The sequence below is a fragment of the Crinia signifera genome, chromosome 4 (genome assembly GCF_055691185.1).
Source record: "Crinia signifera chromosome 4, ASM5569118v1, whole genome shotgun sequence".
Classification (NCBI taxonomy): domain Eukaryota; kingdom Metazoa; phylum Chordata; class Amphibia; order Anura; family Myobatrachidae; genus Crinia; species Crinia signifera.
This window is the reverse complement of record NC_139220.1, coordinates 307,804,012-307,830,827: the sequence shown is the minus strand read 5'-3', so window position 1 is coordinate 307,830,827 and position 26,816 is coordinate 307,804,012. Positions and strand designations below refer to the sequence as shown.

The following is a 26,816-nucleotide window of genomic DNA, read 5'->3' as shown; positions in this document are numbered from 1 at the left end:
TTATTCAGTCTCAACCAAGTGCATGTTGGCCTTTTCTTTGGTTTCAACCTTATGACTGTTGACCTATTAATCGGATCCCCCAATAAATTGACCAGGAGCATTCTTGGCTACCATCCAGGAATGTCTTGAAGGGTACTAAAAATCAGGCCCCGAAAAGGTGGGCAAGTACCCCACATCCTCCCCTAACCCCCTACATCTCTCCCCCTTCCTCAGACTAGCAATTGCGGTGCTTTGTGGAGGGGGAGGAGCTGAAGCATTTTAGCCCTGCCACCTCTCTGTTAATCGCAGCATATGGCTGGAATGGGGGTCGGTATTAATGACATCAGCATCCATCTGGCTGCCCCCCCCCAACAGCACATCAATGTCTCCTTTCCAGGCTTCTCGTGGAGAGGAGCAGTGAATTGTAGGCAAGAATGGCCAGGAGTCGTAATGCAGCCATCACATGGGGGTCCCTATAGAATTCTATGGTGCTTGCTAAAATCTCTGATATCTGCTGCAGACCTGCTTAATCCCTATGGGGATCCAGACATATTGCAGCCCTATAAAATTGTATGGGGACTGCAGGTCCAGGGGCCCTGAGCCAGTGGCATAACTATCGAAGGTGAAGGGGATGCAGCTGCTATGGGGCCCGAGTTGTCTCTAGGGCCTGCAGCTTCCTCTGCACCCAGCACCTAAGAAGCTGCTGATGAAGCTGTTTGCAGCAGTATGCTGTGCGTTACAGAGGCTGGCCGCTCCGAACCATGTTGCTTTTGTCCACTTGACTTCAAGGTGAAGCTGATGGGTGCCTCAAACGTCATTTGTTGAAAGACGTGGGGAAAGATGGGTAAGTGTCAGGGCCCTGTGCAGACCGAGGGCCCTACCGGGGATGTGAGCCTGACATGGGCCTACAGAGCTGGACATGTAATGCAGGGAGACCACTGTATGGGGATACATAGGGCGGTATTCAATGAGGCTGATTTTGTGCTGTAAGGCGAATTTCTGACTAAAACGGTGAATCACCCTATTCAATGACCAGATGGCGAATACATTTCAAGGTTTTTTTCGCTATGATTCACCGAGTAGCAATCGCTATCTTTTTATGGTGAAGTGGAAGGTGAACTTTTAAAATAAAGTGTTTTGTTTTTTACAATTGGTGTAAAAAAATCTGGAATTTTATTCTGAGGAGGGGCATGCTATTTTTATTCATGTGCTGTAAGCACATGAATATATATTTAATTAAAAAAAAAAAAAATATATATATATATATATTTTTTTTTACACAGACCAGCCAGCAGTGGGCCGGAGCCGAGCCGCTCATTAGATATTCACATCTCCCTGCCTGCCACCGTCCTCAGGCTCCCTGCGGTGTCCGCCGCAGTATCTCAAATTCGACAGTCAGGGGTAGCGAGCCTCTGACTCGTTGAATACCGTTGCCGGCGAGGCTCCGGAACGCAGTGGCGAATGTGCAGCGAATCCTAAACAGGATTCGCTGCACGTCGCCAGTATTCACATTGAATACCGCCCATAGAGTCAACCTGTGGTCAGAATATCAACGCTGGCATCTCTAAGGAATATACTTTCCCCCCTAACCCTCTCTTCTTCCAGCAGAGCTCAAACCCTGTAATCCACCATCCAACTCTTCCCGCTAGTGCCTAACTGTAACACCCTGCCCCACAGCCTAATCCAAATCCCCCTCCCCTTAGCCTAATCCTATCCTACCCCGTCCCTTAGCCTAACTCTAAGTCCCCCCACTAGTGGGTAAAGCTCACCCCACATTGATCGGGATGGCAGCTGGCGGTATTCCGGTGTTAGCATGTTCAACCTTTTTGAGGATGCGACACTTTTCTTCTCACAGCAGTTGGGATGCCGGTGGTGTTACACTGATCTATGTGATGCTGACTGCCTCCACCTGTGTAGCCATTTATGGCAGATAGCACTGATATTACACTAACCGTATTTTTCTTTTATTAGGGAGGCCAATCCTGGGATTTTGGGAATCCCAGGGTTAAGTATTTTTCAATCCCGGGATTAAAAAAATGCCCCGGGATTGGCCTCCTAAACTAAACATCTGCCCTGAGCATTGATTTCCAGTATCAGCTGGAGACCATTTGCAGAGAAATACTGTATTGTGGTAAACCTCAGAAAATGTAGGTTTTATTCCATTTGTACTAAGGGTACATCCCACCCTTACTGTTATGAAATAAGGCTTTGCTTTACACCAGTAACGTCTGCTGAATTAAACGTTTATTACATCACAAGTTCAGCATCTCCATTTGGCGTTCTATAGTTGCAGATATATTGGACTTATAATGAAAACTTCTGCAGTCTCGCCACTGCTAAAAAGAAGTACCGCCAAGACGTATACATTGAACCTGAGTCATCGGTGGCTGTCCCGTTTATCGTTGTGCCGCTGAACCTGGGGCTGCACGATGTGGAGGTGAAGGCTGTGGGTAAGAGTCAGGCAGACTCAGATGGTGTCCGGAAGAAGCTGAAGGTCGTGGTGAGTAATGTAGATGGTTGTGCTGCTCAACTCTCTTTAGGGAATAAAGGGGGTGATTTAGGTTGGCTCTGTAAATTTTTTACTTACCGAGAGCTTAAAATGCCACTTCCTGGCGAGTGAACGCCAGCCCCCCTTTCGATGGTCGCCGACCATTGTATGATTTTTCATTCGCTCGCAGATAAAAGTTAGTCTGAACTGGCTTTTATCTGCACCAGCGATGGCCAAACAGGGGGCGGGCTCTGATGTCATGTGATGTCAGTCGCCTGCCCGCTGCAGTCTTCTGCTCATGCCGAGCCACTTCTACAAAATGTAGCTATGGAAGCATCACTTGATGGCAGAGATATTGTATTGCAGAGATGGAATAACAGAATGGATGAGGACAATGCAATGTAATGAGTATGATGGGCTGTCTGCGGGAGGCGGGGCCATATGTCTGCCAACGAAACAGACCTCAGATATCCCTCAGTCCACTGGTGAACTTTCCTGCTAGCCCTATGGCCAATCCACTTGAGTATAAATACCTTTTAATTATTACCCTAAATTACAAACCTGTTTAAGAGGCAGGTGGAAAGTGATAAAGTGGACATAAATAAGCATCCAACCAATCAGCTCCTAACTGTCATTTTTCTAACAGTCTGTAACATGGCAATTAGGAGTTGATTGGCTGGTTCTTTCTTTACTTTATCACTCTGTAAGGCTTAGTGCATCTCCCCCTAAATTTCCTGCTAATATAGTGAAAGTGATTGGCAGTTAGTAAATCTCGTTAGTCAATCTCGTTAGTCCTTGTAATTCCAGCATCATGGGCTCCCCTACACACCTCTCATATGCAGAAATCTTTTTGTTTCAGCCGGAGGGAAGACTTGTAACAGAGGTTTTAAAATCTGTAGTATTGGAGCCAGAAGTAAAAGGTAACGGTCTGTATTACCACTCACTGTCAGTGTGCAGAATTGTATAGTACATTTGTAACATAATGTCATTGTATTATGATCATTGTATAATATTGATATGATAGATTATGTAACATGATAAACTTTGGACATGAATTATTAAGAGGTCTATATGCTAAGGCGTGGACAGAGATAAAGTGGACAGAGATCAACTACCAGCCAATTAGCTCCTAACTGCCATGTTACAGACTATGGGATAGATGTAAGAAGCGCTGTTATGGGTGCAGAAGCAGTATCAGCGCTGCGATGATATCTATATGGGCAACTACAGGTGTCCATACACGCAATGCTGTCCTGCAGCCTTCCCAGGTGGACCTAGTGCACGGATGTAACGGAGACTGAGTTTTTGATCCGCTTTTAATATTTTTTTCCCCCCTATTTGGGACTTGGATTGCACTTTCCCCATCACTTTATCTACGCAATGAAGAGAGGTATAGTGTCCTGCCGCTACTAAACAAACACCATCAGCTGCTGATGGCATTCTCCCCACTGAGCAGCACATTACATGCAGTGGGTGAGACATCATGGCTGACAGACAGGGGGGCGGGATGTTCTAACATCTGCCGTCCTACATCGCTCCCCTTCACCGGGCTTCGCATTCTTAATAATCACGGACGCTCTAACATATGCGATAATTAACACAAGGCACAGCTCTTGCAATAAGGTGGCAATTCCCTCAGCATTGCTGACACTGAGGATACAGAAATGCAGTAAAAACCCAGATAATGGGGTTTTTAACCACATTTCTGGTTTAGAGCATCCCGCCCAGGGAAAGCTTGCAACCTGTGAGCGGCTTTCTTCTCAACGCAGACTGTGTCAGCATGCAAAGGCCAGCACACTGCACTCCGCAGGAGAGAACTGCAGTATTTGTGGAACTCAGGAGCAGACAGATTCCTGACTGTCAGTATTTTTAGAAAGAGGCTTACCTATCCGTTTTGCTGTTTTGTTACACCGTATTTCAGTGGATTACAATATCCCTTTCATCAGCGCAATTAGCGTATTGAGTATGTTGGCCATCCAACGTTAATGACACTGTCGGTTTGCCCATTGTATGTGTGCGTTTCATATTAATTCATGGACTTTGACTGCGTTTTTATATTTTAAATATGGTTCCTGTTAACAATAAATTTTGAACTTTACATTTTTATTTTCCTACATCTGATCCAGTGCCGAAATTTGCCTTTTTTCCCCTTTGTTTGCTGCAGTGTTCTGCAGCCTGCCCTCTCCTGGATTGCACAGGAGATCTCAAGAAAATAGTGATATCTAGAGGAACACAATGTTCATGTGCATACAATTTATTTTCAATAGTCCTCAAAAGTACAAGTGTGTGGAGGGGGCGGGGGAAAAGATAAGGGAAAGAGAGAGGGGAGATGAAATAAAAAAGATGATATCAGAGAAAAATAGAAAATGTATAAAAAAACAATACAAGAATAGGGACAAGCGAGTTGAGGAATACAAAAAGAGGAGGGAAAAAGAGTGAAGTAGAACAGCAGAAAGTTAAGTTAGTGGGAACGAGGAATGATTGGTTAGAGAAGACCAGGACGAGTCACACCAAAAAACTTGTACTTGATTTTAGCAACAAACCAGTTGTGGTTAAGGGGCTGTTGATGGGACGGAGAGTGTGATTGCTTCCAAGATCAAGCAATTTGATATTTAGCTGGATATGAAATATATAGAAATAGTTTTTTTCATGTTTGGAGAGTTGGTGGACCAGGGCACACAGAAGCATCAAGGCTGGGGTTAGAGTATTGAGGGCAACTATAGAAGAAATTAAAGATTGAGCCAATGACCAAAAGTGAATGATATTAGGGCGTGTCCACCAGAAGTGGAAAAATGATCCTATTTGATCACATTGTCTCCAACAAAGGTTAGAGGTATCAAGGTACATTTGGTGTAAATGCTCTGGAACAAGATACCGTGATATCATGATTTATCTTATAACCAGATAATTGTCCATAGAGGCAGAGCTCATAAGAGATATGGAATAGTACTCAGAGGATTGGTGAGGGTAAGGAGGATATCATCAGTAAAAAGTTTGCACAAATCATGAGTGCGTATACAGCTTGCAATGCCAATGCTTGCCCTCCCCCATGGAATTGGCATCTTTTGAAAAAATAGACTGCAGGCAAGCCAATATACCATCTAGTGTTCTAGTATTGTCAAAATCTCAAGTAAATATAGTCAACATCTCAGGCAAATACGCCGCAATGGTCTGTCATGGAAAATTTCCAGGCATACCACTATACAGTAGGTGCGCGCCAGTGGTGCCTCCAGCTGTGCACCAATGGCGCACCACCTCTAGGTCCCCCCAATCGCTCCCCCTCCTGTTGTCCCCCGTCACCTCTGCTCAGGTGATCGTATGACGGAGCTCCCCTGCCGCTTCCCATCCACCATTCACAGCAGTGAAGAAGGTGGCGGGCTCAGGGATATTCAGGGGGACTCGGGAGCGCGCAGGAGTTCAGACGCCCAAGTCCTCCTGAGCCACCGCGAACATGCCCGAGCCTGCCGCCTGTGGTCACTGCTGTGACTGTGACCAGTGGCTGGGGCAGTGGCAGGGGAGTTGTGGCGTACAAACGCTGAAGCAGGGGTGAGGGGGGAGCCTATGTTCTGTGGTGCGCTTTTGCTTGGGAAGGACAAACCTGCCCTGGTAGGGTTGTCCTGCCTCAGCAAAACCCACCACTCAAGGGCCTGCTCTCAGTTAACCCTCAGTAGCCCATACCTTAGGCAGATACTCACAATGTCAGTTTATAGTGATTACCAACCCGCATGTCTCATGCCAGTGCCATAGAGGCCCCATGATCATTTGTAGTGCGCAGGTGCAGTTGGGATGCTGATTTTAGACAGGATCTCTTCAACCCAGCCTGGGTTTGGCATAAGTTCCAGTACCATTGATGACAATTGCAGAAGTGGGGTTAAGAATAGTGGGAGGGAGGTAGCATTAGATTAGCCCACAAGGCTAATTTCACCTGTCAGAACGGAATCTACAATAGGTCAGTCAATGTGCTATTCAGAGATAAAGTTCCAGCCAATCAGCTTCTGTCATTTTCCAAACACAGCCTGAAACATTAGAATTTAATCAGCTAAAACGTCATCCCTTTCCAGATTATTCATCTCCAAGCATTGAAGAGTTTACGCCTAAATAAAAGACACTCCCAGCCTCAAATGCAATACCCTGTGGTTTATGGTCTATTCCAGTCAAGTTACTCTAGCTGCTAGATTTAAAGCTGCAATGTCTTGAGATGATTTTGCCTTAAATGAAGCTGCTGCAACCTGTCTCTTGGAGAACATCTGGCTCCTCCATATTGATTTTTGAGCTTTACTTCGGCTATTGTGTTATTGTTGTGATACGCAATGTCAGGGCATCTTGGATAATGTAGAATGTTTCTAAAACAGGTGGGATACAAGAAGAATTTGTCCCATCGGTGGATGCCAAAAATATCGTTCCAAAAACAGATAGTGAAACAATTGTCACCATCCAAGGTAAATGAAAATGAAAACAAATAAAAAAAAACCACATATTAGGTAAAAATTTTGTCAAATTCTTTTCTCTCCGGGTCTGCTCTGATAGCTGTGTTCTCTATATGATGCAGGAAACCCAGTTAGTGAAATGGTGCAGAAATCCATTGATGGGGCCAGTATCAACCACCTGATCACAGCTCCCTGGGGATGCGGAGAACAGAATATGATGAGCATGACTCCGAATGTAATCGCCACACATTTCCTAGATGCCACTGGCCAATGGGAGAAAGTAGGAGTACAGCGCCGGATACAAGCCATTCAGTTCATCAAAAACGGTAAGACAGTGTTATTGATTGAAAAGTCAAGCAAATGAGCATCAGTGGACAAGGAGGAGGCGGGGCACTCGTCAGTGCTCACCGCTCATTGCTGGCCCATACACACTGGGTGGCTTTTGAGCTGAAAAAAGCAGCTCGAACGTTAAAACTGAGTTGCTTTCAGCTCAAAATAACCCTTATACTCAACTTTCTCAGGTGTTTAAATGTCTGTCCTGAATTATCGTTGGTTATCATTTCTCTAGGATCCCATCCTAATAATTCAGTCTGAGTTATTAAGCTGAAGTGGGTTTGTAGGAAAACTAATTCTGATGCAGACAAAACTGGACTTACTGTCTGCAAATCTCTAGTCCTCTCCTAACATTATATTATTACCTACAGTGTCTGCGCAGTAGCTTTCATATGGGATAATTTATCTTATACCTAACAAGTTCCCCTTTCATACACTCATACCCCTTTCACACCAGCCTAAATTCCCGGGTTGAGTCCGGGAACAACCCGGTACTACCGCTGGTGTGAAAGGTACCAGGACTAATTTGCCGGCAATCCAACCCTGCTAGGTAGCAGGGTTGTTCCCGGGTTCAACCTGGGGACCTGGCTGGTGTGAATGGGGTAGGGGATACTTACCCGGGTTGCCGGTCCTCGGTGTGCTGTCCGGCCGGGAATCCACGCAGGCGGCGGGCACAAATGACGGGACAGGCGGTGGATGATGATGACGCAGCTCTCCGGCGGCAGTGAGGGCACCGGAGAGCTGCGTCATCATCATCATCCACCACCTGTCCCGTCATTTGAGCCGCCGCCTGTGTGGATCCCTGGCCTGCGCGGTGGACCAGCAACCGGGGTGAGTATTCTTACCACCTCCTGCCCACCTCCGCCGCCATCCCGCCGACTGCCCGACACCTTCCCGCCTACTGCCCGCCTCCTCCCCACCTCCTGATGGCCTCCTTCCCGCCCCCTTTACACACCAGAAAAGGCAGGGACTTTTCTGGTGTGAAAGGGTCCCAACCCGGGAATGTCCCTGCTTCATTTCTGGTGTGAAAGGGGTATTTGGGACATAATACTTCAAACATAACTTAACAGTTTCTATCTGAGATGCAGACAATAGAAATATATATATATATATATATATATATACCGTGTTTTGGATTTGTGCTGCACTCCAATGGTGTGTCGTAGACCAGTGTAAATAGCCGGTGCCCTCCCAAACTTCAAAGCAAAGAAGCGAATATAATAGCGTGGTGATGGCGGCACTCGAATAAAAGACACAAACTGCCAGGGGTATCCCAACGTTTCAAGCCCTTGCGGGCCCTTTATCAAGGTGCAGAAGACAACTAAAAACAAGTGACACACATACCTATATGCAGAATCCATCTCCGTTCGCGGGCTCCCCCGGCGTCCCGCCCGGCGCAGTAACATGACGTCATTCCTGACGGAACGACGCTGAAGCCGCGAAGGGCAAACTGGAACTGCCCACACTGTGAAAATACAAAACGCAAGTGATTAAGACAATGTAAAGCGGAACCAGCCGCACATTGATAATAATAAGACTGAGTCGGATACCGCTCAGATGTGATAATAAGAAAAGAAGAAAATGTTAAAGCAGACATAATACATTTTAAAATGGCAAACAATTACAGAATCCGCCCAAAGTACCCGCCCACATAGTGACGGCTTCAACATAATACATGGTGACAGTCAGCTGCATCATAGGTCACCATAGTAACATAATTAAGTAACGGGCAATTCAGACGTGTGGACATTGCAGGCATGTGTATACATGATAATAATAGCAACACCTCAATTTAAAAAAAATATAAAGGCTGGAAGGCAGGAGCCATATACCAGTGGACTAAATGAACTTAGGGTAATTTCATAAAAAATATGAATACCCAGCATGTTCATTGAGGCCCCTGGGGGCCAATGTGTCAAGCCGGTATATCCACCTGCTTTCCGCCCGACACAACAACAGATCTCTATCCCCACCCCTTTTGGGTTTGGGGATCTGTTCAATGATTCTGTACCTCAAAGATGCCAGAGGATGCCTGGCTGAGGCAAAGTGACGGGACACTGGTTGGTCCCCAACCCCTGAAAGTAATGCTGATTTAATTGCTGAGCGATGTGCTGCAGCTCTTTCCTTGAATGCCCGTGTGGTTTTGCCGACATAGTGTCGACCACACGGGCACCCAATCAAATAGACCACGTGGGTGGATGTACAAGATACCCGCTGCCTGATCTTAAAGGGTTTCCCCGAATACGGGTGACAAAATTGGTCGCCTGTGACCATGTGGCTGCAGGTTGTGCAGCCGCTGCATTTATAGCAGCCAACTTTGGGGGTCCCAAAGAAATAAGAGGGAGTCTGGACTGGGTCCACTATGTCGTTTTTGACAAGGTAGTCCTTGAGGTTTCTACCTCTGGTGTACGCGCACATGAGCTTCTTATGATGTAATGCTTTCAAAGCTTTGTCAGAGCTGACAATTGGCCAATGAGCCTTAGCCATACGATTCATGGCTGTGCTCTTAGGGTGATAGGCATTGACCCAGACCACCTTCTCCTCACTAACTCTGGAGGCCGGTGCCAATGCCTGTTCACGGGGAAGTGCAAGAACTCTCTGTTTAGCTTTCAATAACTCTGTTAATGGGTAACCACGCTCACTGAATTTTTTGATCATGATGGTAAGAGCAGGTTCTACTTCACTTGGGTTACTCACTATCCTGCGTACTCGCAGCATTTGTGAGTATGGTAACCCTGCTTTCAGTGGGATTGGGTGGTGACTATTAGCCCGCAACAAATTGTTGCGGTCTGTGGGCTTACAAAACAGCCCTGTGGAGATGGTGCCATCAGAGATATTAATGTTGACATCAAGAAAGTTGATGTTTTCTCTACTCATAGAGTATGTGAATTTGATTGGCGAAGCTGTCAAATTGTGCTCATCAAACACCTGTTCGAGCAATTGTTGCGGACCAGACCACAAGATCAGCAGGTCATCTATGTACCGTGTGTATAGCACAAGATGCCTGCTGATCTCCGGTACATCAATGAGCAATTGATGCTCTACTACAAACATGTAGCTGTTGGCGAGCGATGGGGCCACTGAGGACCCCATCGCACACCCACAGCGCTGCAGGTAAAATTTATTGTTGGACATGAAGAAATTTCTTTCTAAAGTTAACCCCAAAAGCTGCAAAAATAATTCGATGTTGGGTCCCTTGTACAATGGGTTATCAGTGATCAAGGACCGTACCGCCTCGAGTCCCCCCTCGTGCGGGATGCACGTGTAGAGACTCGAGACGTCCACGGTGCAAAGAATACAATCTGGGGGTACTTGTCCCAACCCCTGCAATTTGAGCAGCAGGGTAGTGGTGTCTTTTAAATAGGTCGTGCGGTCCTGAACGCACGGTTGGAGAAAACTGTCCAAGAAGATTGAGACTGGCTGGAACAGGGACCCCCGGGCCGAGATGATGGGTCTACCCGGGGGGTCCACCAGACTCTTGTGGACTTTGGGGATCGTGTAAAGTAACGGGATAATCGGGTGCTGGGTGATTAAAGCATCTCTGGTATTCGCATCAATCATGGACTCCCGAACTGCTGTTTCAAGAATATTGTCAAGTTCACGTTTGTAAACCAGAGTGGGATCACTTGGGAGATGTAAATACACTTTGTCATCAGACAATTGGCGTTTGATTTCCCGCAGATAGTCCGTGGTGTTCTGCACCACTAAACCGCCCCCTTTATCCGCCGAGCGGATGGTGATGGTGGAATCTGAGCTTAGTGTTTTCAAAGCCTTCCAATCAGAAGCTGAAAAGTTGGAGCCCGACTGTGTGGTAGATGTTAAGATTTTCTCCGTGTCATGTTCAATCATACGAGAGAATGTTTTAATAGAGGGACTAGAAGACAAGGGGTCAAATTTAGATTTTTTACGAATGGCTGGAGGTATGGGGATGGGACCAGTAACTGGTTGCTCTCTGTCCTGAAAAAATTCTTTAAGTTTTAACTGACGATGCAATTTGTACTGTTCAATCTTCAATTGAAAAGGGTCCACTTTGTTTGTAGGGACAAAATTAAGGCCTTTGGCCAATACCTGTCTCTCTGTGGGTGACAACATCCGAGACGATAAATTGAAGATGGCATCATCTACTTGTTCTTGGACTGGGAACGGCCCGGTTTTTTGTAACCTTTTGTTTTGGCCTCCACGCCTGGTGTAGGTTCGCCGCCGCGGGCAATCTGGTTTCTTGTGCGCACCCCGGCTGGGATGCGCCCCTGCAAGTTTTTTGCCGGTTCGCCCTCGCTGGCAGAAGAGCCCCTTTCTTGAGATGAATCGGTGTCCCGAATGTTATGTTGGAATCGGCGAAATTGTCGCCTCCGATAAGGTCTTCCTGTAGTGTCCCCCCCTGTAAGCCAGGGATAGACTAGGTGCTTCTCATAGTCATTATTTACACGGTCTTTTTTATTCTTTTTGTAAGCCAGTAATTCTTTCTTGTACTTATCGATTTGCCCCGATAGTTTTTCAGCCCAATTGGTGCTGGAATCTGTCGATAATATCGGTAGATTGATGGCTTCGAAATTTGTAATTTTCTCTTTAGTAATAGCCAATTCCCTGGACACCTCTTCGATAACTGCCAACATCAGGTCGAAGGAACATTTGTTCAAAATTGATGTCCAGGTGCGGCAAAAAGGAATACTATAACGGCCCAGAGTCGGGACATTCTTGATCCTAAATCCTCTAGGGATTTTCTTGTCCCTAATATAGTCCGACAAGGTCAGTCCATGATAGAAGAGATCTGTCTCTTTACGCTTTAGATTCAGGAGTTCATGGTACAATTGAATACTTTCAGGAGCCGTTTGGCTAGCCACTGCATCCTCCTTAAATAGAAGTTTATCGTAGTCTGTGTCGGAAAAACTGAAGGTTGCCCCTGGAACAAGGTCCACCCGGGACTGCGCTGTGGCTGCTAATCCCACGGCAAAAGCTGTTGCTTCCATGTTGGAGGGCTCCATAAATTCTTTGCTCTGGTTCAGGCTGCTGCCTGGAAGATGATAGAACAGTGCTGGTGCAGGTGCTAAGAGCAAGTGTGGACTTCTTAAACTTGTCAAAGTGAAAAAGATAATTTCCAATATGGAACAGAAAAGTCGACCTTCTGGGTGCTGACACAGTAATGAGGCAAATGTCCCATGTACATATACCGTGTTTTGGATTTGTGCTGCACTCCAATGGTGTGTCGTAGACCAGTGTAAATAGCCGGTGCCCTCCCAAACTTCAAAGCAAAGAAGCGAATATAATAGCGTGGTGATGGCGGCACTCGAATAAAAGACACAAACTGCCAGGGGTATCCCAACGTTTCAAGCCCTTGCGGGCCCTTTATCAAGGTGCAGAAGACAACTAAAAACAAGTGACACACATACCTATATGCAGAATCCATCTCCGTTCGCGGGCTCCCCCGGCGTCCCGCCCGGCGCAGTAACATGACGTCATTCCTGACGGAACGACGCTGAAGCCGCGAAGGGCAAACTGGAACTGCCCACACTGTGAAAATACAAAACGCAAGTGATTAAGACAATGTAAAGCGGAACCAGCCGCACATTGATAATAATAAGACTGAGTCGGATACCGCTCAGATGTGATAATAAGAAAAGAAGAAAATGTTAAAGCAGACATAATACATTTTAAAATGGCAAACAATTACAGAATCCGCCCAAAGTACCCGCCCACATAGTGACGGCTTCAACATAATACATGGTGACAGTCAGCTGCATCATAGGTCACCATAGTAACATAATTAAGTAACGGGCAATTCAGACGTGTGGACATTGCAGGCATGTGTATACATGATAATAATGGCAACACCTCAATTTTAAAAAAATATAAAGGCTGGAAGGCAGGAGCCATATACCAGTGGACTAAATGAACTTAGGGTAATTTCATAAAAAATATGAATACCCAGCATGTTCATTGAGGCCCCTGGGGGCCAATGTGTCAAGCCGGTATATCCACCTGCTTTCCGCCCGACACAACAACAGATCTCTATCCCCACCCCTTTTGGGTTTGGGGATCTGTTCAATGATTCTGTACCTCAAAGATGCCAGAGGATGCCTGGCTGAGGCAAAGTGACGGGACACTGGTTGGTCCCCAACCCCTGAAAGTAATGCTGATTTAATTGCTGAGCGATGTGCTGCAGCTCTTTCCTTGAATGCCCGTGTGGTTTTGCCGACATAGTGTCGACCACACGGGCACCCAATACACCAATTGTATTTTCACAGTGTGGGCAGTTCCAGTTTGCCCTTCGCGGCTTCAGCGTCGTTCCGTCAGGAATGACGTCATGTTACTGCGCCGGGCGGGACGCCGGGGGAGCCCGCGAACGGAGATGGATTCTGCATATAGGTATGTGTGTCACTTGTTTTTAGTTGTCTTCTGCACCTTGATAAAGGGCCCGCAAGGGCTTGAAACGTTGGGATACCCCTGGCAGTTTGTGTCTTTTATTCGAGTGCCGCCATCACCACGCTATTATATATATATATATATATATATATATATATATATAACTAGTTAAAAGCCAGTCAAAACGACAGTTGAGTCCCTATCTGCTTCGGCCAGACTAAACAACTATCTTCACTCGCTACCTACTGTGTCTCTTCTCACTGGATCAAAGGTGAAACACAGCTTGTTGCTGAAAGCAGGGCTATATTTATAACTAGTGTCTGTGTGTCTGTAAGAGGAAAAACTCGGAAATCTTTAAAAAAGTACACATATATAATAATCATATATAAACAAAATGAAGTCCCACATGAACAAAATGGTGTCAAAAAGCAATCAAAAAAATCATGCCCTATATACAGACAGTCCTTTATTATTAGTTTTATTGTTTATTTATATAGCGCCACAAGAGTTCTGTAGCGCCTAACAATACATAAATTAGCAAAAAACAAGAAAATAATGACTTCCAGCACAAGGCAATTTAGGACAAGTATATGGTAAATATGGAAAGTTGCATCAGGGGACAGGACACTGAAGCAATCATTAGGGTAGCAGAGATATATATATATATATATTCTAAGAAAAGCACATGAGGAGAGAGGGCCCTGCTCGTGAGAGCTTACATTCTAAAGGGGAGGGTTAGACAGACAGAGTGACACAGAAGGGGTACAAGTGAGCATAAACAGAAGGTGAGGATGAGAAATGGTTAGAATTAAAGGAGTGGCTTTTGAGAGCCCATTTAAAGTTGTGTAGGGTGGTGGAGAGCCTGATAGGGAGAGGTAGAGAATTCCAGAGATAAGGAACACATGGGAGGAAGTAACCAGTTGCCAGGAGAGGCGATGTGCATTTGCGGAGCCAAGAGAGTGGGAGGGAGTATAAAGAGAGATCAGGTCAGATATGTAGGTGGGAGAGTGGGAGGGAGTATAAAGAGAGATAAGGTCAGATATGTAGGTGGGAGAGTGGGAGGGAGTATAAAGAGAGATAAGGTCAGATATGTAGGTGGGAGAGTGGGAGGGAGTATAAAGAGAGATAAGGTCAGATATGTAGGTGGGAGAGTGGGAGGGAGTATAAAGAGAGATAAGGTCAGATATGTAGGTGGGAGAGTGGGTGAATGGCTTTGTAAGTGAGTGTGAGGAGCTTGAATTGTATTCTGAAGGGGAAGAGGAGCCAGTGTAGAGCTTGTAAGAGAGGGTAGGTGGACATAGTATGTTTGGAGAGGAAGATGACCTGGGCAGCAGCATTGTGGATATTACAGTCTTTGCAAGTTAAGCTTGGAAGCTTGCAATCCATTGTCTTGACTGAGACAATATATGTTGTCTCTCTTTCTCATGCTCTAGAACAAAATATTAGTTGTTAATGAATATGGGTATTGCAGAAGAATTATGACTTGGTTAAAATTGACCACACACACACACACAAACAAACAAACGCGTACACACACACACACACACACACACACTATTCTGGCCAAGTTAGCAACTAGATTTGAAGCTGCAATATGTTTTAGGTAATATAAATCCAACTTGTGTTGCCCGCCGTGCCTTACAGTATTTCCTGTGTGTAAGCCGTCACCGAAGCCTCTATGAATGCCAATATTTTTCCTCTGCTCTAAAAACAGGTGTAGTGGCTCAGAAAGCATTTTGTAAAGCCGACTCCTCATACGGCGCCTGGATCCATACTCCATCCAGCACATGGTAATATCGGCCTATATCATATCTGTGCAATGTTTGAATGGGTTTAGTCCATTAGGTCGACATGAAAAGGTCAACAAAAGGTTGTTTTTGGGGTGTCAGTGTTTTCTTATAAGACATGGACTCCCAATTAATGTAAATTGTACAAACCCATCCACCTTATGATTATCATGTTGACCAATGTAATATGTTGACCAACAATGTCTGGCTCTCGGCCTATCAGTGCCATCCTCAAGTCCTGATACCTTTTCTGAACATTCTATGTTTCCCCCAGCACCATGATAGAAATCCTATACGGTAACAGAATTCAGAGATATAGGTTACATATATTTGCCCAAATGTAAGAATAAACCCCCAAGCCACTGTCAAGGCTTCTATGTGTATTGGGGGTCTCTAGCACTATATCTAGGTGCAGGGTGCGACACCCCAAAAAAATCAGCATAAGCCAGAAAGCCCAGTGCAGCACACCAGTGATAATACTAAAGTGTTAATAAATATTACTGTTAGGAAGCCGAAGCTATATACAAAGCGAAACAAAGATAAAGAGATGTAATTAAAATATTAATCCTTTGAGTCAAAATGTGTGCAAAAATTGGCAAGCAAATATTTTAATTCATCATAATGACCTGCAATGTTACCTTATATAGGAAATAAAATGTTTTTTTTTTTTTTTTTTTACACAACACACTGCTCCTGCTTTACTGCTCCTCTCATTGTAGCTCTTCCTCTGTGTACTCTGACTCCTCTCCTGCTCAGTGTCAGTACAGTGCTTCCTCCTTATACTGTGGTGACTCCTCTCCTGCTCAGCGGCAGTACAGTGCTTCCTCCTTATACTGTGGTGACTCCTCTCCTGCTCAGCGGCAGTACAATGCTTCCTCCTTATACTGTGGTGTTTCCTCTCCTGCTCAGCGGCAGTACAGTGCTTCCTCCTTATACTGTGGTGACCCCTCTCCTGCTCAGCGGCAGTACAATGCTTCCTCCTTATACTGTGGTGACTCCTTTCCTGCTCAGCGGCAGTACAGTGCTTCCTCCTTATACTGTGGTGACTCCTCTCCTGCTCAGCGGCAGTACAGTGCTTCCTCCTTATACTGTGGTGTCTCCTCTCCTGCTCAGCGGCAGTACAGTGCTTCCTCCTTATACTGTGGTGACCCCTCCTGCTCAGCGGCAGTACAATGCTTCCTCCTTATACTGTGGTGTCTCCTCTCCTGCTCAGCGGCAGTACAGTGCTTCCTCCTTATACTTTGGTGTCTCCTCTCCTGCTCAGCGGCAGTACAGTGCTTCCTCCTTATACTTTGGTGTCTCCTCTCCTGCTCAGCGGCAGTACAGTGCTTCCTCCTTATACTGTGGTGTCTCCTCTCCTGCTCAGCGGCAGTACAGTGCTTCCTCCTTATACTTTGGTGTCTCCTCTCCTGCTCAGCGGCAGTACAGTGCTTCCTCCTTATACTGTGGTGACTCCTCTCCTGCTCAGTGTTAGTACAGTGCTTCCTCCTTATACTGTGGTGACTCCTCTCCTGCTCAGCGGCAGTACAATGCTTCCTCCTTATACTGTGGTGTCTCCTCTCCTGCTCAGCGGCAGTACAGTGCTTCCTCCTTATACTGTGGTGACTCCTCTCCTGCTCAGTGTCAATACAGTGCTTCCTCCTTATACTGTGGTGACTCCTCTCCTGCTCAGCGGCAGTACAATGCTTCCTCCTTATACTGTGGTGACTCCTCTCCTGCTCAGCGGCAGTACAATGCTTCCTCCTTATACTTTGGTGTCTCCTCTCCTGCTCAGCGGCAGTACAGTGCTTCCTCCTCATACTGTGGTGACTCCTCTCCTGCTCAGCGGCAGTACAGTGCTTCCTCCTTATACTGTGGTGACTCCTCTCCTGCTCAGTGTTAGTACAGTGCTTCCTCCTTATACTGTGGTGACTCCTCTCCTGCTCAGCGGCAGTACAGTGCTTCCTCCTTATACTGTGGTGACTCCTCTCCTGCTCAGTGTCAATACAGTGCTTCCTCCTTATACTGTGGTGACTCCTCTCCTGCTCAGCGGCAGTACAATGCTTCCTCCTTATACTGTGGTGACTCCTCTCCTGCTCAGTGTCAATACAGTGCTTCCTCCTTATACTGTGGTGACTCCTCTCCTGCTCAGCGGCAGTACAGTGCTTCCTCCTTATACTGTGGTGTCTCCTCTCCTGCTCAGCGGCAGTACAATGCTTCCTCCTTATACTGTGGTGACTCCTCTCCTGCTCAGCGGCAGTACAGTGCTTCCTCCTTATACTGTGGTGACTCCTCTCCTGCTCAGCGGCAGTACAGTGCTTCCTCCTTATACTGTGGTGACTCCTCTCCTGCTCAGCGGCAGTACAATGCTTCCTCCTTATACTGTGGTGACTCCTCTCCTGCTCAGCGGCAGTACAGTGCTTCCTCCTTATACTGTGGTGACTCCTCTCCTGCTCAGCGGCAGTACAATGCTTCCTCCTTATACTGTGGTGACTCCTCTCCTGCTCAGCGGCAGTACAATGCTTCCTCCTTATACTGTGGTGTCTCTTCTCCTGCTCAGCGGCAGTACAGTGCTTCCTCCTTATACTGTGGTGACTCCTCTCCTGCTCAGCGGCAGTACAGTGCTTCCTCCTTATACTGTGGTGTCTCCTCTCCTGCTCAGCGGCAGTACAATGCTTCCTCCTTATACTGTGGTGACTCCTCTCCTGCTCAGTGTCAATACAGTGCTTCCTCCTTATACTGTGGTGACTCCTCTCCTGCTCAGCGGCAGTACAATGCTTCCTCCTTATACTGTGGTGACTCCTCTCCTGCTCAGCGGCAGTACAATGCTTCCTCCTTATACTTTGGTGTCTCCTCTCCTGCTCAGCGGCAGTACAGTGCTTCCTCCTCATACTGTGGTGACTCCTCTCCTGCTCAGCGGCAGTACAGTGCTTCCTCCTTATACTGTGGTGACTCCTCTCCTGCTCAGCGTTAGTACAGTGCTTCCTCCTTATACTGTGGTGACTCCTCTCCTGCTCAGCGGCAGTACAGTGCTTCCTCCTTATACTGTGGTGACTCCTCTCCTGCTCAGCGTCAATACAGTGCTTCCTCCTTATACTGTGGTGACTCCTCTCCTGCTCAGCGGCAGTACAATGCTTCCTCCTTATACTGTGGTGACTCCTCTCCTGCTCAGCGTCAATACAGTGCTTCCTCCTTATACTGTGGTGACTCCTCTCCTGCTCAGCGGCAGTACAGTGCTTCCTCCTTATACTGTGGTGTCTCCTCTCCTGCTCAGCGGCAGTACAATGCTTCCTCCTTATACTGTGGTGACTCCTCTCCTGCTCAGCGGCAGTACAGTGCTTCCTCCTTATACTGTGGTGACTCCTCTCCTGCTCAGCGGCAGTACAGTGCTTCCTCCTTATACTGTGGTGACTCCTCTCCTGCTCAGCGGCAGTACAATGCTTCCTCCTTATACTGTGGTGACTCCTCTCCTGCTCAGCGGCAGTACAATGCTTCCTCCTTATACTGTGGTGTCTCTTCTCCTGCTCAGCGGCAGTACAGTGCTTCCTCCTTATACTGTGGTGACTCCTCTCCTGCTCAGCGGCAGTACAGTGCTTCCTCCTTATACTGTGGTGACTCCTCTCCTGCTCAGCGGCAGTACAATGCTTCCTCCTTATACTGTGGTGACTCCTCTCCTGCTCAGCGGCAGTACAATGCTTCCTCCTTATACTGTGGTGTCTCTTCTCCTGCTCAGCGGCAGTACAGTGCTTCCTCCTTATACTGTGGTGACTCCTCTCCTGCTCAGCGGCAGTACAGTGCTTCCTCCTTATACTTTGGTGTCTCCTCTCCTGCTCAGCGGCAGTACAGTGCTTCCTCCTCATACTGTGGTGACTCCTCTCCTGCTCAGCGGCAGTACAGTGCTTCCTCCTTATACTGTGGTGTCTCCTCCTCAGGCTCACGGCTTACGTTGTGAAAGTGTTCGCCTTGGCTTCAAAACTTACCGACGTCAACAGAAATGACGTTTGTGATCCAGTGAAGTGGCTGATACTAAACAAGCAAAAGCCGGATGGGTTATTCCAGGAAGATGCCCCTGTCTATCATCAGGAGATGGTGGTAGGTGCCAGCACACTGTGGGAACATGAAACTCATTTTATACAAGATGCATTTGGTACCAGAGTTTCCTGAAAACATAGTGTTGGGCCTATGAGAGCCAAATTAGGAAAATCAAATGGTTACGGAAAAATTAGCAAAAGTGCCATAACCGCTGGTCACCCCATCCCACCTCCATTTTCTTCATGCTGGGGGCAAGCCCTCTGCTCTTAACGCTTCTGGCCATGCCCCCAGTTCCCTTTACAGCCCCTGCAAAGACCCCCACTGTCAGTGGCAGTTACTATACATCTGTCCAGTCTCACCCATGGGCAATGTTCTGATGGCACTTTTTTCAGTTGCTGTAAATCCTCTTACTTTTTGGATCCTTTTGGTTTTTATTGGTTCTCACACCAAGGATATGGCAGCTTTATCCAATCCTGTGAGAGGAGTTCTCAAAGGATTCAAACAGAACTCCCAGATATCACTTCCAGTCCAGAATGACTCATCCCATGTTTCCCCCTCCCCTATATACACTCTCTCCTCCTCCCCAGTTGCCTGGGATATGTGGAGCATGCCCATTGGCTGGGAGGGATGTAATTGATGATGTCAGATGGGTGGGTCAGCCCTTTATACTGTGGCTTTTGTGTAATTCTGGGAACAGTTCTTTGTCCCACGGACCACCGTAGTGTCTGCAGGAAATTTGTTTGACCACTGGGCAACATTTTAGACTCTTCAGTCCACAGTCCATGTGCTGTATTGTCACACACAGCATCTATTCTCTGATTGCTCTGATAAGCACAACTGGGGGAGATCTATCTGACCAGATGAGGACGGCCTTATCCCACAGGGGCCAATGTTCTGCCTTTCATACAAGTGCAATACTACTAGCAGGGCCTAGGGTTCTAGACCAAGTAGAGCCCAGGGTGAAAAGTCCCAATGGTGCTCACCTTAAAAAGCTGTACTCATTTGTGTACTAGAAAACTAAACATTACCTATGTGATGGTTTCTCTGCTACGCGGAACCTCAGAAGTAATTAATCCTCCATGGGCAGACAATGGCTTCAATCAGTTCATAGAGATCATATGGTCTGGAAAATTCTTGTTTATGAAGAAATATATCCAATGTCATCATCACACAACAGATTTTTTAACCAGACCTCTGCCCCTGTGTATACAAAGAAATATGCGGGGCGCTCAAGGGTGAACAAGAAATAGAAAATTTTATTAAAAACAAAGCACAATAATGATACTGATAATTAATAACAAAAAAAACATACAATGCATTTAAAAACACATCAAATGGTGCACCATTTATACCTAACTGGGAAATAGTAACGACCAGAGGTCGGGGATTAGTTCTCAAGAAGCAAAGAAATTGAGTCCCAGTGTGACTCCTGGTTTATGGCTGTAAACGTCCAGACTGACAATTCAGAACTGTAGGGTACATAGGGTTCTGTAGCGTGTAGCGCTGTTTTGTGGGTGCCCGTGCACGTGGAGGGCAAGGACTTCTGTCGGAGGACTGTTTGACAGTGTCCGTCCTGCCTCCACTGTGTGCTGTTTGCACGGCACAATACACAATAAATACAGTCAGTGTTTGTTTGAATCTGCGCCGCAGCGCTAGCTCACCCCTTGATGCCGCTCAGTTGTCTCGACTGATTCCCTCAGTCAGTGTTAGGGAATATCCTGACAGCAGCCGCCTCCTTTGAATGCAGGTTACCAGGCTGAAATGGCTTGCACGGCACTCTGTCACTTTGTCCGTAAGGGCGGTATGCGTCTGCCGCTGGTGGATGGAGCAAAGTCGGCTCTACAGATGTACGTGAGTCGGCAGCGGGGTGTCTTTCTTTAGTGTCCTTTGGAACGCGTTTCTCCGCACACAGGGCGGCTTTCTCAACCGGAATATGGAGACATCCTCCCTGACCGGCTTTAAATGCTGGTCTCATTAGTTCACCCAGGTGTCCCTCGTTGATTAGACACCTGCACAACCCTGTAGGTCTCACTTGTAGTTTCCCATTTTATGGTATATTCTTATGGGAATATAAACGTTTCTCTTTCGTTTCAGTTTTAATTTCTTTAAGCATTGCATATTAAAAAAGCAAATAAAATAAAAACCTAATAGCTACATGTATTTAGTTTACATAAAAAACACATATATAATAAAAGGAAAAGAGTTGTATTGCTATAGCGGATAGACTCATGCTGGCTGGTTAATACACATGATATGGTCGACATATGACTGGGTAGACACGTAACAGGCATATTTCTGGATAGTGCGCTATATGGGCATATACTATCTTATCATGACTCTGCCCCTGTGTCACCTCCTGCCACCTGGGTCTCTCCGGGTCCTGCCCTCAGGGTCTTCCAAGCCTCCTGTAACTCCAGCCACCTACCCCCTGTAATGCCAGCCTTCTATTGTTTTAATCTCGTGCCCGGTGTCACTCTAACCTTCAGCCCCCTGTCACTCCAACCTCCTGCCCCATGTCACTAGAGCCTTCAGCCACATGTCACTCCAACCTCCTGCCCCCATTGTCATTCAATTCTCTTTTCCTATGTCTCTTCAGCCTCTTCTACACGGTCTCTCTAGTACCCTGCCCCTTTGTTAATCATGCCTTATGCCCCCTGGGTCTCTCCAACCACCTTCCTCCTGTTATTCCAGGATCCTGAGACTTGTCTCTCCAGCCTGCTGCCCTTGCATCTATCCAGCCCAATGACCCTGTGTCATTCCCGCCTCCTGGGTCCCCTCCCCGACTCCCTCCTTTAACTTCTACTTTGGAATTCCAGTAATGGCTTGGCATATATATCTAACCCAGTGGTTCCCAACCCTGGTTCTCAAGTACCCCGAACAGTGCATGTTTTGCAAGTCTCCACACAGAATCACAAGTGACATAATTAGCTCCACCTGTGAATCGTTTAAATGTGTCTGAATAATGAGTGCACCTGCTGTGTGACCTGGAAAACGTGCACTGTTGGGGGTATTGAGGACCAGGGCTGGGAACCACTGATCTAACCCATTAAACAAGTCAATTAAATAAAATAAGTGCACTGTGTGGCTTTATCACTCTATGTAATTTCCTTGTTATTTCATGGTTGGCATAAGTTCAGAAGACTAATATGAGGCCCCCACCATGCCAAATCAAATAGCAAAATCATACATTAATCAATTCTGCATCTATTTTAATAAGCAGAAGAGATGAAGCAGGCAGTAGGTCCAGCAGTCTGTGGATCTAGCTCTCCCAATATAGGACTGGGTAAGATGATACCAGCCACTATGCCCAGTAGTAACAGGTCATCACATTAAATGACCAAAGCAGTTTTCTGGCACTGGTGGCACATTTGCAATCAACCAATTTGAAACTGTTTGCAAAGGTAATTATTATTATTATTATTATTATTATTATTATTATCAGTGTGTATTTCATATCTGCTTATAGCCACCTGCAAATGATAAAGCTACCACAAGTATATATGTGTCAACGTAGCAGCCTACATTTACTCTATACACAATGGTGTGACCACTGCCTTACTGTACTCTGCCTCTGTCCAGCCCACCCTTCCTCTATCCCACAACCCAGCACAAGTGAGTGCCAAGCTTATGCCACTCTAGTATAAATGTCACCGGTCTCTCTGCATCAGCCCCTGTGTTATACAGTCCCAGCAATCTCATACCTCCATCTGTTACTGGTAAATGTATGTTCTCTGCTTTTGTGTTTTGCACAGGGGGGTATAACAAAGGGAGCTGTTGAGTTGGACTCTACTCTCACAGCCTTCGTCCTCATCGCTATGTTGGAAAGTGAGGACCGCTGTGGCCACATTGCTGTAAGTACCTGGACTTTTCACCTGAACAGTTTTCCACCCCAATCAGCAGTTATTGTCCTAATAGAGCAACCTTAAGTTTATCTCATCATTTTTCTGGTATATGGAAGTGAGACCTGTGATTACACCAGCTGAAGATGGCATTATTTTTTTTTTTTTCATTTTTCTGCCCCCTACGTGGAACTTCCACCGGAATTTGGTCGGACTAATCTATGGGGCCTTTAGTATGTTATATGTGATCTGGTTACTTAAAAAAAAAAATTGAAAACTGCTCCAAAAGCTCTTTAATGCATTGCAATAATAAAACAATGCAAAAAGAGTGTAAAAACACTTTTTTCACATTATTTAAGTAAAAATATTGTTGAGAAATCTGCCCTGCATTACAGTCATGAACAGGGTCAGTGCAAGGGTTCTTGACCCCCTAGACAAAACATCTGCCTACTGTCCCCCTCAACACATACCTGCCGACTTTTAAAATGGGGGGCGGGACGAGGCGAGGATTCGGGGGTGGGGCCAGGCTGACGTCACCTAGCGCCACCCCCACTATAATGAGCCACATTAATTTGCGGGTCTGTGGATGGGGGAGGGGCTAAAATGAAGCAAAATGACACGATTCGTGTCATTTTAACCCCGCCTTCTCCCGCGGACCCGCGAAAATCGGCATTTTATACCGCGGGGAAGGGGGGAGCAGGGGCTATGGTCAAAATGAGGGAGGCTTACACACCTTCCTGGGGGGCTGGGAGGGGGACCCAATTTGGGGGACCCTCCCGGCCATTCCGGGAGGGTAGACAAGTATGCCTCAACACCACTAATTACTCACTTTCCCGGTGAGTCAGGTGAAAGTGCATAGGTGGAATCTCATACGTTTCCCAGCCACCTGAAAAACGAATAAAAAAAGAAATATATAGAAAAATATATAAAACCCGCAAAATTACTATTAGAGATGCTTATTAGAGGAACGGCTTGGATGTTCTTCTAATATGTGTCGGCCATTCATAGGACCCGCGGAACTGCTTCATTTAAATGTTAACTAGATAAAAGGGGCGCCCTCCAGCGGCCGGTGCTCTAGGCAGCTGCATAAAGGTGACGTGGTAAAGCCGGTCCTGATCTTTCATACCTCTAACAGGCGGCAACGAATCTCTACACACACCAACATACAAATATAAAAATGGAAAACGGAAAAAAAAAAAAGATAAAATAAATGCTACATTACATTCTGCTCCATCTGCATGGCCTCTCCTGTACACTACCAACATGACTCATAAGTATTGTTATAATATTAATTTGAAAGTTACCCTTTTTTTTTTAACCCCAGAATCTACGAGGAAGCATTGACAGAGCAATATCCTATATAAATAACCAATATCAATTTCTGAAGAAACCTTATACTATTGCAATCACTTCGTATGCACTGGCCAGAGCTGGAAAGCTGCAGGACATAAGGAAGCTGATGTCTGCATGTACAGGTATAGTAATAGCACCTGCAGTACCATACATTATACAGCAGGGACGTGCGGTGAGGTAAATGGATGAGGTGTCTCTGGCAAGTACCAGAGTCAGATTTGCACACAATTTTTGAGCCATGGGTTAATGTGGGCATTATACACAAGTGCAGCAGTATATACTGCTGGAGATTCGATGAGTTTTAATAAGAGATGTGCAGAAAAGGTACCCAGGTGAGGCACTTCCTCACCTGCAATAGACTTTTTACTCCAGAGTCTTGACTATAAAAATTATTAGAATAATAAAAATAATATTTTTTTATAATTTTTTTGTATTTTTGACATACTTTATAAACTCCAAACTCCAGCGTATATGTTAGTTATGACAGGAAAGGCTGTGCCTCACCCCACTTCACGCCACTGTTATACAGAGGGTGCAGGGAAGCAGTATCTGTATGTATAGGTATAGTAATGGCACCCGCAGTACCGTACATCAGATATAGGACACAGGGAAGCTGATGTCTGCATGTATAGGTATAGCAATGTCACCTGCAGTACCGCACATCACATATAGGGCATAGGAAAGCTGCTGTCTGTATGTAAAGGTATAGTTATGGAACCTGCAATACCATACATCACACATAGGGCACAGGAAAGCTGCTGTCTGCATATACAGGTATAGAAATGGCACATGCAGTACCATACATCACACATAGGGCATAGGGAAGCTGCTGTCTGCATATACAGGTATAGAAATGGCACCTGCAGTACCATACATCACACATAGGGCATAGGGAAGCTGCTGTCTGCATATACAGGTATAGAAATGGCACCTGCAGTACCATACATCAGACATAGGGCATAGGGAAGCTGCTGTCTGCATATACAGGTATAGTAATGGCACCTGCAGTACTGTACATCACACACATGACACAGTGAAGTTGTTGTCTGCATGTACACAGGAATACTAAAGGCACCTGCAGTACTGTACATAAGACATAGGGCATAGGGAAGCTGCAGTCTTTCGGTACAGGTATAGTAATTGCACCTGCAGTACCGTACATCACACATAGGGCGCAGGGAAGCTGATATCTGCATGTACACAGGAATAGTAATGGTACCTGCAGTACCATACATAAGGCATAGGGAAGCTGCAGTCTGTAGGTAAAGGTATAGCAATTGCACCTGCAGTACCGTACATCACACATAGGGTGCAGGAAAGCTGATGTCTGCATGTACAGGTATAGTAATTGCACCTGCAGTACCGTACATCACACATAGGGCGCAGGGAAGCTGATGTCTGCATGTACAGGTATAGTAATTGCACCTGCAGTACCGTACATCACACATAGGGCGCAGGGAAGCTGATGTCTGCATGTACACAGGAATAGTAATGGTACCTGCAGTACCATACATAAGGCATAGGGAAGCTGCAGTCTGTAGGTAAAGGTATAGCAATTGCACCTGCAGTACCGTACATCACACATAGGGTGCAGGAAAGCTGATGTCTGCATGTACAGGTATAGTAATTGCACCTGCAGTACCGTACATCACACATAGGGCGCAGGGAAGCTGATGTCTGCATGTACACAGGAATAGTAATGGTACCTGCAGTACCATACATAAGGCATAGGGAAGCTGCAGTCTGTAGGTAAAGGTATAGCAATTGCACCTGCAGTACCGTACATCACACATAGGCCCTTATTCACATTGGCGCGTACGCATGCGAATTCGCACGTTTCACCCTGCTTGCCCCATTGCGCATGTGCAGCTAACGCACTGCGCATGTGCAATCTAATAAAAAAGTACTCGCAAGCAAACTTTCGCGTAGATTTCTCCGTGCGAACGAGTGCATAGGTAGTAGGCGTGCAGTGGGCGTTAGCATGGGCGCGACCATTATAATGAGCAAAAGTTGGCGTACACATGGGCGTACACATGGGCGTTCACTATGAGTGGTGGGTGTGCTTTCGCATGAGTGCAAGAGGGATTGTTCCCCTCAAACGCAAAATTTTTCGCCAGCTCAAAGCAGGTTTTTAGTTTCGCACACCTTGCTCCTTGTAATGTGCTCTTCGTACGGAGCAAACACACGCACAAAATGGATAAATCAATGGGTAAATCAATGGCACCTGCACACTATTGAC

The 26,816-nt window shown here is 46.2% G+C and overlaps 1 protein-coding gene across 1 annotated transcript in view; it reads left to right on the top strand.

Moving 5' to 3' along the window:
* Positions 1 to 26,816, top strand: part of LOC146073329 (A.superbus venom factor 1-like) — a 95,188-nt gene that overhangs the window by 59,097 nt on the left and 9,275 nt on the right. Inside the window, exons 20-27 of the mRNA XM_083180506.1 lie at positions 2,267 to 2,479; positions 3,327 to 3,387; positions 6,820 to 6,906; positions 7,017 to 7,220; positions 15,302 to 15,377; positions 19,286 to 19,445; positions 23,138 to 23,236; positions 24,549 to 24,699. Coding sequence (XP_083036632.1) covers positions 2,267 to 2,479; positions 3,327 to 3,387; positions 6,820 to 6,906; positions 7,017 to 7,220; positions 15,302 to 15,377; positions 19,286 to 19,445; positions 23,138 to 23,236; positions 24,549 to 24,699 — 1,051 coding nt within the window. The remainder of the gene's footprint in view (positions 1 to 2,266; positions 2,480 to 3,326; positions 3,388 to 6,819; positions 6,907 to 7,016; positions 7,221 to 15,301; positions 15,378 to 19,285; positions 19,446 to 23,137; positions 23,237 to 24,548; positions 24,700 to 26,816) is intronic.